Source organism: Paramisgurnus dabryanus, chromosome 13 (genome assembly GCF_030506205.2).
Source record: "Paramisgurnus dabryanus chromosome 13, PD_genome_1.1, whole genome shotgun sequence".
NCBI lineage: Eukaryota > Metazoa > Chordata > Actinopteri > Cypriniformes > Cobitidae > Paramisgurnus > Paramisgurnus dabryanus.
The window spans coordinates 22,092,504-22,104,691 of NC_133349.1; the positions used below are offsets into that span (position 1 = coordinate 22,092,504).

At 39.9% G+C, this 12,188-nt stretch overlaps 1 protein-coding gene across 1 annotated transcript; it reads right to left on the bottom strand.

Annotated features, from left to right (window-relative positions):
* Nucleotides 1-1,254: 1,254 nt before the first annotated feature.
* On the bottom strand, nucleotides 1,255-11,235 carry has2 (hyaluronan synthase 2). The gene is made up of 4 exons (XM_065261270.2): nucleotides 10,780-11,235; nucleotides 5,601-6,227; nucleotides 3,983-4,084; nucleotides 1,255-3,631 (listed from the first exon to the last, which is right to left on the bottom strand). Exons 2-4 carry the CDS (start codon nucleotides 6,225-6,227, stop codon nucleotides 2,702-2,704), a joined length of 1,659 nt encoding a protein of 552 aa, XP_065117342.1. The 5' UTR covers nucleotides 10,780-11,235; the 3' UTR covers nucleotides 1,255-2,701.
* Nucleotides 11,236-12,188: the final 953 nt, after the last annotated feature.

The window sequence follows — 12,188 nt, forward strand, 5'->3', positions numbered from 1 at the left end:
ATTGTAAACTTACCGTTGTGAATCGCTGTTAATGTATTTATTCAACAACTTTTTTTTGTTAATTTTTTACTTATTTTTTCTTCCGATTAAGAAAAGTCTAACACCCAGTGTTAATATTTTTGGTAATAATGTTTGTCCATTTATTTTATGTCATGGTGTTACATACTATACAGTACAGCAGTGGTTCTCAAACTGGGGGGGTCTAGGGGGGCATGAGATGATGCCGGGGGGCACAGTTTTAAGACATTTTATAATGTACATGAATTTATCATATACATATTCTGTGTAATTAAAACATTATTGTAATTACAAATTTAAAAAAAGTCTATAATAGAAATAACTACACTTTATCATTTAATATGTTTTAATTCAAAGTTTGAGATTGTTTTATATCATGAAATTTCTTTGGGGGGCCACAAAGGGATGCACCATAGAAAAGGGGGGTGCTCGCCGAAAGGTTTGAGAACCGCTGCAATACAGCCTTGTGTTTGGTGAATTTATGAGTGTGTGATTGCTGTTACAGCACTGTAAGCTATAACTCAACACACTTTTCTGAGAATGACCCACATTCATGCTTACCAAAGTCTTACAGTAACAGGAACCCTGCAACACCCCGTAAGGCCTGTCAGTAAAGCCGTGACAATGTAAAATCTGACCTACTCCAAGCATGACCGAAGCTTCGCCTGAATCCTTCCCACCTGCAACTGAGTGGAAAAGTGCAGTTGTGTGGCTGCCAAGATTGCACACTGTCTGGAACGAGGAATTTTTTGGAAACTCGGCAAAGACGGCTCCTGGGCTTGAGCCATCATCAGCCCAGAGTTTTCCCAAGATTACCGTGGGCATAATTTAGTGTTTGAGAATGCCAAGGTTATAGCTATGAACAGAATAACGACCTGTACATCTTTTGTCTGACCCATGAAATCATCTCTGATTTATGAACTCATGTGGAGAAAAGCGGTGAGAGATCACACTGCTATGATTTGGATAGAGCTTCAGTGCTTAGTCTAGACTTCACCGCTCCATCCTGCTAACACTGTATGTGTTGCAAACAAAGAACATCACCATGGCGATCCTGCATCCTGATACTGCATGAAAAGAATCGTGCTATTCATCTCTCATCAGCCAATGATGAAATGGCAAAAGGGAGAGTCTTTGCATTTAAGAGCAATCCGAGGTCTCGGGAATTCCCCCGCTCATCGTATATCCAAATGTTTAATTGTGCTTAGAGTTAAAACAGGAAACGCATTTATCGTCTCATATATTTATTGTTCAAGTACATGACGTTTACAAAGAAAACAGCAACAGTATGCAAGTATGAAAAAGTATCTTTTATTTGGCACAAACACAAAAAGTGCTTTATGAAAAATACTGCCTAAATTACTTAATCTTAAGTAAATGTATATTTTATCTTTACTCTTCTTAATCTTAATGAAAAACAATCATTAATCCAAATCCATTGTTCAGTTAAACACCAAAGTAACAACTCGATTTGTGTCACCGACTTTTAGATATACAATTAAAAAACACAATCTTCATATATATTTATATATTTGTCAAGAATCCCGAAGGAGTAAAACCATGGCTTCATTGGGAAATGAATGTGTGGTGTCACTTTAAATTAAAAGTGTAGCATCTCTGAAAATGCTCTGGACTTTGATTGGTGATGTAAAGTTGTGCGAAATAATCACAGGAGGCATTTTGTGCATCATTTAGTTTTGTGCAAACGTTCTAGTTTAACTCACTACAAAACTTGCAAAGCAATTTGATCTCTGATTTTGCATAGTCCAATGCCACATATTGACCTCACATAGGCTGTACGGGACTGCCACTAATTTGACACGACAATTCAAAACATTCAAATAAAACAGCACAGGACAAATTCATATTACGAAACATTTAGCAAATTATCAGGTAAGAAAAGCTATAAAACCAAAGTGTTGCATAAATAGTCTGATCTCCCATCGAACACTTACTGTAATAACATGAGTTCATTGTCATTCTTGTCAATTAATAACTTATCCCTACATTTGGCATGTAACGCTGTCATCACAGAGACAAATCCAGCTTCGTAATTTCACATTTTGGTCAGATGCACAATGTCCCAACAGTTAAATGCACAAAGCATTTCCGCATATTTAAAAATTAATGAAAATAGAGAATCTGTCGTGGCTAAGCATAAAATAAACAAGTCTATTATATAAAAAAGCAATAAAATACATTATGCAAATACAAAAGTACAGCACAATCAAAATACTCGGACGTGTAGGATTTCGATCTAAAATTGTATACATACAGAATATATTTATATATATATATCAAACAAACTAATGTTTAAAAAATCATAAATTACTTAAGAAAACGAGTCTAATCCGACTCCCAAACACTCACACAATGCAAACATAACCACTGAGGTATTTGGTTCCTTTAGGTACTATATCAAGCATTATGCATAATGAGAGTGAACGTGAAAGTGCAAAGAAGTCGTCATTTGGTGGTGAAATACTAAAACATCAAGAGTGTAAAAGCTCTCATTAACAGTCTGAATCGTATTAAAACCTTTTCCTTTTTCACTTCAAAAGGAATATCCCAAGTATGAGTCACAGCAGCAATAAAGTCTCCTCACGATGTCACTTCCTTCAGAAAGCGGACGGAGATTGGTTGTAATGTAAACGTAGAAAAGGGAAGGGTCGTTTGGAAAACACTATACATCGAGAACCATGTCATACTGTTGGCCTTTCTTCCTCTTGCCACATTTAGTGATAAGGACCACGTACAACGTCAAAAATACGACCCAATAGCTGGCATATGCGATTGCGCCAATTATCAAAACGATTTTCTCCGACTCTGGGAAAGGCTTACGTGTCTCTTGAATGATCGTATAGATGATGCCGACGAAAAGGATCGTGAACCAGATAGAGATGGGAATGAGTCCGATGAAATTCACCACAACGGTCTTCCGTCCAGATGTCCCCCAACCGGATTTGTTTATGGTGGCTATTGCAAACATCTTAGCCGGTAAAAGACTCGACATGTATAACACTGAATAGAAGGACATGAAAACCATGACAATGTTTCCTCGGAGACAGCTGGCGAAGGAGGACTTGATGAGCGCCACCACCTGGACAATGAGCAGGAACAGGAGAATATTCCAGATCCTTCCCTGGTAAAAGAGCTGGATGGCGGTGGCGATGAGAAAAAAGGGGAAGAAGCCGGTGATGACGGCCTCGTAGGTCATCCACAGGTGATGCTTGTGAAACCACAGGGAGTTGTAAAGCCACTCTCGAAAGTAGGATTTACTCCAGCGGGTCTGCTGGTTAAGCCAGCGTAGGTAAGTGATGGGCGTCTCGGTCAAGCACTTGGAGCGAGCGGTGTATTTCGTGGCATATCCCAGGCTCAGAACTCGGTTGGTTAGGTGACGGTCGTCGCCAAAACTACAGTGGCTTCCCATGAACGTCTGATTGTACCAGGCCTCCAAGAACTCCTGAAGCAGGGAGTTCCTGTACATCCCCAAGGGCCCGCTGATGCACTGAACGCACCCAAAATACGACTGACAGGCTCTTTCGATGTTGAACGCCATCCAATACCTCACACTGCTAAGGAAGGAGACCCATGATTCATATTTGTTCAGAATCTAGAGGGAAAGAACAGAATTTGAAATCAAAGAGTCTGTAGTTTAACATGTGGAAGGTCATGCATATCTTCATGCATTAATACGGAAATGGCAACACTTAAATGTAAAGGCTCTTTGTATAGGATGCACAGGAATATGCATGAATATGAATGAAGTTTCCATTTGGTATGGGAAACAACAAAGCTGACATCATGGACAAGTCCATTAAGCTATAGTGACCCACAAACAGCTACCGCTAAATGTGCCATCTTTATAAAGTTTTATTATTGCAATTATATATAAAAATATAAAATGGATCCTTCTCTAAAACTGCTTGATAAAGGTTTAATAAGGAAAGCATCTTTAACATACCTGCACATCTCCACCTACTCCTCCAACCATGGGATCTTCCTCCAGAACCTTCACCATCTCCACTGAAGATGCCGGATCCAACATTGTGTCTGAATCACATACCTGCATCCAGAACAAATTAAGATACTTTAATACAGGATACACACTACATGCCTGATGCTTTAAATAAAAGGCATATAATGTTGCACTTTTTAATTCAAAAATAAAAAGCCTTTGATAAAAAAGTATCTGTTCTCACACAATGTCTTAATCTCAAGCGTTATGTTATTGAATAAGTCTGCGTCATTGAAATCGTGGTGTTGCAAACATTATTTCCCACAATCACATCTATAGAAACCAGATTGTCTTTGTTTGCATGGTCAAAAAGAATCAGATGTGCTGCTGAATTGTGTATTGAACTCTCCCACATGACGCATTAGTCACCATGCTCTGGCTTACAGGTTCAATTCTAGTGCCAGTAATTTAGATGAGACAAACATGTGGACGTTGTGTTCAAAAACCGTGTCAAACGCTAAGGGGGAGTTCAACTAAACTGTAGGTGGTCACTGAACAAGATGCTTGGTTTTGCATCTAATTAAATTTGATTCTGGGAACTGCTCAGCGAATTAACCCCTGAAACTTTAGGCAGATGAACATTGGCCAGAGGTTATCTTGATCTTCACAAAGAAAGTTTATGCCAATCAGCTTTAACAACCGAACCCCACAGTGAGAATAACCACAACCCTGGTAGCAAGATCCGTGATAAGTTAAACACAATTAGGGCTCCACACTCAGAGCAAAGGTCAGGAATCTTATTGGAACCAGGTGGCATGCGGATAAAATAACATAATTTGTTGGAAAAGTCATTGCATGATTGCTTGTGAATGACAGCTACAGGCCTGCCGCCTTCTTTCATTAGATTACTTAAAGCTTTCATACTCATCAAGCTAAAAGTCTTAAATCAAATCTATTGCACAAACCGGATGTTGCTGAAGTCTCCAAAAATACATCTCTGAAGTTTTGCTGATAAATCACCAGAGAGATGTAATCAGTACCAGTAAACTCTCCATGCAATGCTTAAAGGGATAGTTTACCCCAACAATTTGGGTTATTATTCTCGATAAATGATGGTAAGCACACAGCTGTGGTACCCACTACCTTCCATAGTAGATAAAACAATTACTATGGAAGTCAATAGGTACTGGGAACTGTGTGCTTAATCATAATATCTTTTATTGTGTTCAACAGAATAACACGAGAATGAATAAATAATGTCAGAATTTTTAGATAAACTATCCATTTTAAACAGATTCCAGGGTTTAACTTACATGACATTTATGCCACACGTTCCCTTGAGCTAAATAAAAGCTCACTGTAATGATCTAAAAGTAACGGGGATGGAAAATACCAGCGATGTGTTCTGGAAGTGCCTGAAATAGTCTTGAGATATGCGAATGATTTCCTACACAAGCGTCCGAATGAACAGCATCAGTGTTAAACAGGAATGTACTTTCCTCACCCTCAGCTTACTACATGCTCCAGTCTAGCATCCACTTAAGGAGTCACAAAAGCCTCTTTGTACGCATTGCCCGTTTTGCCCCGTGTACTTGGCTGAGCCGCCTGAGAGAAATGGACTCACCTGTACGTAGTCGACACTTTTTCCCAGGGCTTTGAAGGGGGTGTACATGACCTCTCTCTTCCCACCCCACTTCTGCATGATGCACACACACTTGTTGTTGAGAACCAGTTGAGAAACCTGCTGTAAGCTCTCAGCGTACGATTCGTTGGTTTCTCCGGGGCCTCGCTCGTGGTAGTTGCTTTTCCACACGTACGTGGCGGCCTTATCCCGGCCCATGATGTCTCGGAAGATGTCCATCATGTACTTGTCGTCCTCGCTGTTGCCGTCAATGACCATTATGACCTTTATGCCGGGGTAGGTGAGCCTCTTGATGGATAACAAACATTTTCTAAGGTAGTTGGAGTCTTCCTGATAGGCAGCTATGCATAGGGCCAGTGACTTGTTGAGCTTGATGGGCGTTTCCAGAGAACGTTTCATGTTCCTGTGTTCCAGCAGAGCAAACAAACTCTGTATGATCAGGTGTACAACCAGAATTGCCCCATAAAGACCGAAGGACAAATAATTGCCTGCTGTCGTTATGAGCTTATACCCCATGATGTAGGCAGTAGAGATTCCCACAAGCAGCGAAATCCCAAACAGTGTCGTCCCACCGATCCTTAGGTAGGTGACAATTTTATCACATCTCATCTGAAAGAAAGAAAGAAGAAATCGGGTGGTGAATATAATGATTTGTGCCCTTGATAAAGTTATTTTACTTATTTTATTTTAACCTCATAAGAAATGGGTGGGGAACCCTGGTCCTGGACAGCCATTGTCCTGCAGAGTTTAGTTCCAACCCTGAAAAATCTAATTAAAGTCTTTAGGACAGGGGTGTCCACTCCTTCTCCTGGAGGGCCGGTGTGTCTGGAGAGTTTTATTCCAACGCTAATCAAACACACCTGATCCAGCTAATCATGGTCTTACTAGGCAGACTAGATACTTTGAGGCAGGTGTGTTGAGGGAAGTTTTAGCTAAACTCTGCAGGACACAGGCCCTCCAGGACCGACTTTGGACACCCCTGCTTTTGGATTACTTGGAAATGAAATGCAGGTGTGTTTGATTAGGGTTGGAAGTAAACTCTTCAGGACAGTGGCCCTCCAGGATCCAGGGTTCCCCACTCCTGTCCCAAGATCTGGATGTCCACAAACGTGGACGTCACATTTTTTGTTGTTGTTTGCACCATAATACTTAATTCTGTGTAACTGGAACCTGTTGTACACGAACATGGCCAATTACATGGCTTCATGTTTTAAGAAAAATATTTGGTTATTAAATTTATTGGTTCTTCTCAACTCCAAAATAGCTGGTAAAAATCTGAAAAAGACAAACCAAAGCACGGTTCTTAGGATGTTAAGCCAGTTTTTGGGCAAAAACAACTTTTAACCAGCTGGTCCCAAAGTCATGAGTGAATATAAAAAGCCAGTTTCTCTCCAGCTCACACAAGCAGAGAAGTAACAGGTGGTGTTCATCACGTGAATCATTTAGACATTTCCCTACGGTAGTGAAGTGTCCAAATACCTTAATCTTAAACAAAATCTTAATTTATGTAGAATTTAAAATGACCAAAAGATATCTTTTGTGCAATGCTTGAAAAGTTCATTTTTCTGCTAAATGAATGCTACTTATAAATGCATTTGCAAATGTGGCCAAAAACTTTTTAAGGGAAGTAGAAAGATGGCACATATAAAGCAGATGTGTGGACAGCTTTATAGTGGCAGGTTTTTGCACGTCACCGAATGCAATGCATGCGGCATAAACGTCAGACACAGGGTCATATTTCTTTCTCTTCTGCCGAATATCTGGACGGTCTCTATGACCATTTGTTCCATGTTTCCTCACTAATGCACTTCCCCATCTGCTTGGCAGACGCGAGTGTGCAGCACCACCCTCTGACATCATCTGTTTATATCTCCGTGGGAACACATGAACAGTGAAATTTAGATTTCAGAGGGCCTCTGTCTTCTCACCGCTAAAGACCACTGTTGTATTTATGTCTGCGTTTTGTTTAATCGACTATCACCGCTGATCTCGATTCGTTCTCCTTTGATTCGGATTAGGAAGCGGTTTCGGGCATGCTGCGAGTGATCAGGAGGGCGGCCGATATGATCAACTCCAGCACAGCCTGATTCTAACTGGCACGTGTCGCAGCCTTTAACGTCATCTGGCGAGTTTACGGCCCCTTGATGCAGGGCCCTCCAGACCCGCCGAACCACACCTCGTCCACACAGACACGTGCAGGCCCACTGGATTAGGTGTTGCTAATGTCTGAAATGTGTTCACTGCTCTTCGGGTATCCCCAAACCTGCTTTCATGTCTCACTTTACACTTTAAATGAACCCAAATGACTCATTTAAAAGTGCGAAGACTGCTGACACAGCAAAACGAAGCCAACATGTGAAAGGACACTTAGACTAATTGCGGTCGTGTGTGATAGCAGAATGGCTGTTTGTCTGAATGAGCTCATTTCTGGTGTTTACCCAATTTGGCGTGCTCTTTTGTGTCTCCCTGGATGAAAGTTTATGCATTGTTGTTAATGGGGGGATGTGCTCGCCTTTAGACGATGCTTAGGGAGAAAAGTGTGTGCAAGACATTTACTGGTATATCAAATAAGCAGCAAATAAGATTTTGTATTTTTTAAATGTGAAGTATATTTGCATGTTACTTTGAAACCCATGTGGAAAAATGCTTATAATATTATTGTTTGCATAACTAACACATGCGAACATGTCTGTGACAACAAGTATGGTGTGTACATTATCTCTGAAGGTCTGGCAACACTCCAGCGGTCCTAAAGCTGAGCAGGGAGTGGTTCACCGAGCAGTTGAATCATCCTCAATAGGGAAAACTTAAACTTTAGCTTTGAAGGTAGATGAAATATTACAGTGCAGCAAAAGTAAATTAGCACGAGGCATAAGGGACCCAGGCTTGCAAAGCTCCCCTGTGCACACCAAGACAAAATACGTCAATGCTTGTTTTAGATCAAATAAGAGTGCAGATCAATCATTCAATGGATGGTCAATGGGGAAAAATAGATTAGGCTATTTAAAAGACCATCACTGGCCAGCAACAGCGTAGAAGTCCTTTCTAAATGAACGTGTTACTATGCCTGAACGTTAGGGGAGGTAGATTGTGTAATTTAATGGAGACAGAGGATTTGCTCATCTTTATCCCCAGGTTTGGAAGAGCTTTGTTTAGACAAAGCTTTATTTGAAACACAATAAGTCATCAACGATCCTCAAGACAGTTGTTATGCAGCAGGAAATCCAAGACTGGGGCTTAACTCTCTTTTTCGAGAAAAGGAAAGTAGAGGATAGTGCAATGGTGCATGAATATTTAACATCAGTTGACCCTGTGAGAACAGTCTTCTCAAGTCAAATCAATGTGTGATGCTCGTGCATTTATAAACCATCCCACATTATCTGTAAGAATTTAAAAGATAACCAGTTGAAATGTTTTAACACTTCATGGAAACACATCATGGAGGTGAATCTTCAAGAAAAGCTGGTAAAACAGATAAAATGCAACTAATGGTTTCCCCATCAAACAAGCCATTTAACTCGCATCGTGTCGGTGGGAATTCCGGCACGGAGACAAAACCAGAGACACTGTCTTGTTACTGCCCTTTTGAGATGGACTAAGGCAGAAACGGCTGCTGATTCTAGGTGGGTGGTTCTGTTCTCCTAGCTGAGGCGGTGAAGAATCTGAGAACTTGGGGAACTGCCACAGTCCCCTCCCAAATGAACCACCAGCATTGAGTCACATCCATCAATCTGTCATTGATCTGTGGTGTGGCCCTGTCAGACATTGTGGCTGCCATGTTTGCTGCTGCTGTTCGGGCTGCTGTCTGGTTTAGTGCTAAACTCGACCACTATGGAAGCTGATAAGGAACATGTCTAGTTTTGTTACAATAGGTACTTCACTTTTTTAGCCTTAAATAGCTCAGTTTTCTTGAGACTGTCAGGTGGGGAATGAGGTGGCATTTTCACAAGTTTTTATACTGCCTGCAGTTATTATACTATGAGCTTTTGCCATTAAGGGGTCCCATTGCAATTACGAGGTCCCCTTCCTATGGCACATCTGTGCATAACAGTCTGTACTTAGTGAACAGCTGTGCACATATTCTGGGCCAAAGTTGTAATGTTTATCTTCAAGTCCAGTCTAATTTTTTATTTCACAGTTATGCCACAATAAAAATCTGTATGTAATCTGTCACAAGTCGTAATGATGTGTAAACTTAATGTCAAATAGCTATTTAAGATGGACATTTAGGCGCTAGGAGGTAAATTCTCTTTAAATTAAATATTCATTGTATTATCACTTTGACACAAAATGTTTTAGCGAAGAATGATTTTATGTCATATTATAGCGTGTCATTCTGCAACCAGCTTTCCTTACAAGTTTCTAAAGTGTTTCCATATGTTGAGATTGCACTTGTTAACTATTTTGCTCATTACCATGAAAACCGCTGACGCACTAACAGCGTCATGACGCATCATTAGTAGGTTGCGTCACCATCATTTGAAGCTTTCTACTGGAAGCGCGCAATAGCTGTTCTGCGCTGTACTGTCATTGGTTACAAAGTTACTAAAACAATGGATTACAGTGGGAATACCGGTAAATTCTCATATAATTCCCCTGGTGTTCTTACAGGATTTCAATCGTAAATGGTATACAGATTTTAATTAAATATACAATAGTTAATTTAAACTGTATTTGGTTATTGATGTTTAGCATTATCTTTCAAACAATGATAAAATGGTAAAACTTGGCAGAAAAAAACAGTCAGTCTGCCATCACACAATATTACGGATGCTGTGATGATACATCACCGGAAATAAAATATGCATTAAAATGTTACATGATGATGCATGAGTAACAAGTGGGATATTTCAATAAGAAAATGAATTGCCTGTACATTACCTTTTGGATTTATTGTACAAACTACTGTTCCCGATCTGTATCGTTTGTTACTTAGAAATATGGTATATGAAATTAAACCCAACCTGTGGGGCCTTAGAGAAAAAAAAATGGCACGTGTTGATGTTGCACAAGCTGGCACCAGCATTTATTCAAATTTATATCTGACCTCGTAATTCTAACACATTTTCAAAACAAAATGCATGCAGATATAACTAAACAGGCTAAATAAACCTCTCTCTTTGCGTTAAAAAGTTACACATTTGCTTATTGATAACCATACCTTGGAGGAGCTGTAGAGATGTCCCGTTAGTTAACTGGGCTGTCCGACGAGGCTCTGCACGCACCACTGAGACTGTACAAACCTTTCCATCAAAGTTTTGGTTGGGAAATCAGAGTAGACCCGCATGGAGCATCTGTGCGGTAAAGGTGTGCAATATCCACGTTTTCCATATAACGAATGAACACATTCAGGTTTCTCGCCTTCTCCCAACACATTGATCATATATTTTTTGTATACGTTTGATGTGATGAGGTCTGTTGGATCATCTTAGCAGTCAATTCTTATGATGACAGGTCATAAAAAAATAAAAACGTTATCCAACAGTAGTCAATGTTGCTGACTTAAGATGTAATTCATTCAAGTTTTTCCAAGCGTACAGGTTTAAGTTGTAAACTGTCCTTTTTGCGTCTGATTTCTCCCAGACGCTATAACTTTATGCTTCCTGTAACCCATACATTTGTAAGACTCTTTTTAACCGGGCAGGGTTTTTGAGTTGTTTTAATAAGGGGGTTGGTTCGGGGGTGAGGAGGAGCGAACATCTAAGAGGAAAAAGTGCTACCCATTCAAACTTCCGAAAAGGGGGTGGGAGCGTTTATCAAGCAATTAGCCAAACAGTCTTCAGCTGAGAAAAAGCAAAAGAAAAGAAAAAGAACGTACAAAAATGAGTTTTTTGGGTATATAGATATAAAAAAAATAATTTTAAATTAAAAGTAATTGTGAGCATATAAATATGTACTTAATATATATACGAAGCCTTTGAGAGACTTTTGGGTTTTAACCCAAATTATATTTTTCGTTCATCAGTGGATGATTGTAAACAAAACACACAAAACTTAGTAGACACTTGGAAATAATTTTTAGTAGCGTTTGTGATTTTTGTAGAGCATTCAGTGTAACAAACATATTTACCACTAGAGTGCGCCACACAATATTAAATCTGCTGATATTCCCACGTGCGTCAATGTGTGTGTGTGTGTGTGGGGTGTGTGTCAGTCAGTGATCATCTTCAATGAAATCCCATAGCAGTATTAAGATATTTTTAATATAAATACAGCGATTCTTTTAAACCTTCATGTTACCACTGTAAGTATGATCTATTTCAAAATAGTCACCTATAACTTAAAAAACATTATTTATTTGCCCACATCTCCCTGTCAATCAAATATCTAAGCGGGATTTTCTGCTCAGCAGGCACAGCAGCACAGCAGCACGCGCTGTTTGTTCAAGTGAAAGCCCGTTTCTTGTGTGTTAATTTGTGCCACTGTTTATTTGAAGAAGGAGACACGGCCAATCGCCCTAAAAGAAACTAGATGAATGCTTCCTAAGTTTGAAAGAAAGGTGTAACAAACGCTCCGCTATGTGTCTTTGTAGGATATCGCCTCCTGTACGTGGTGTACGTGAAGACTCCG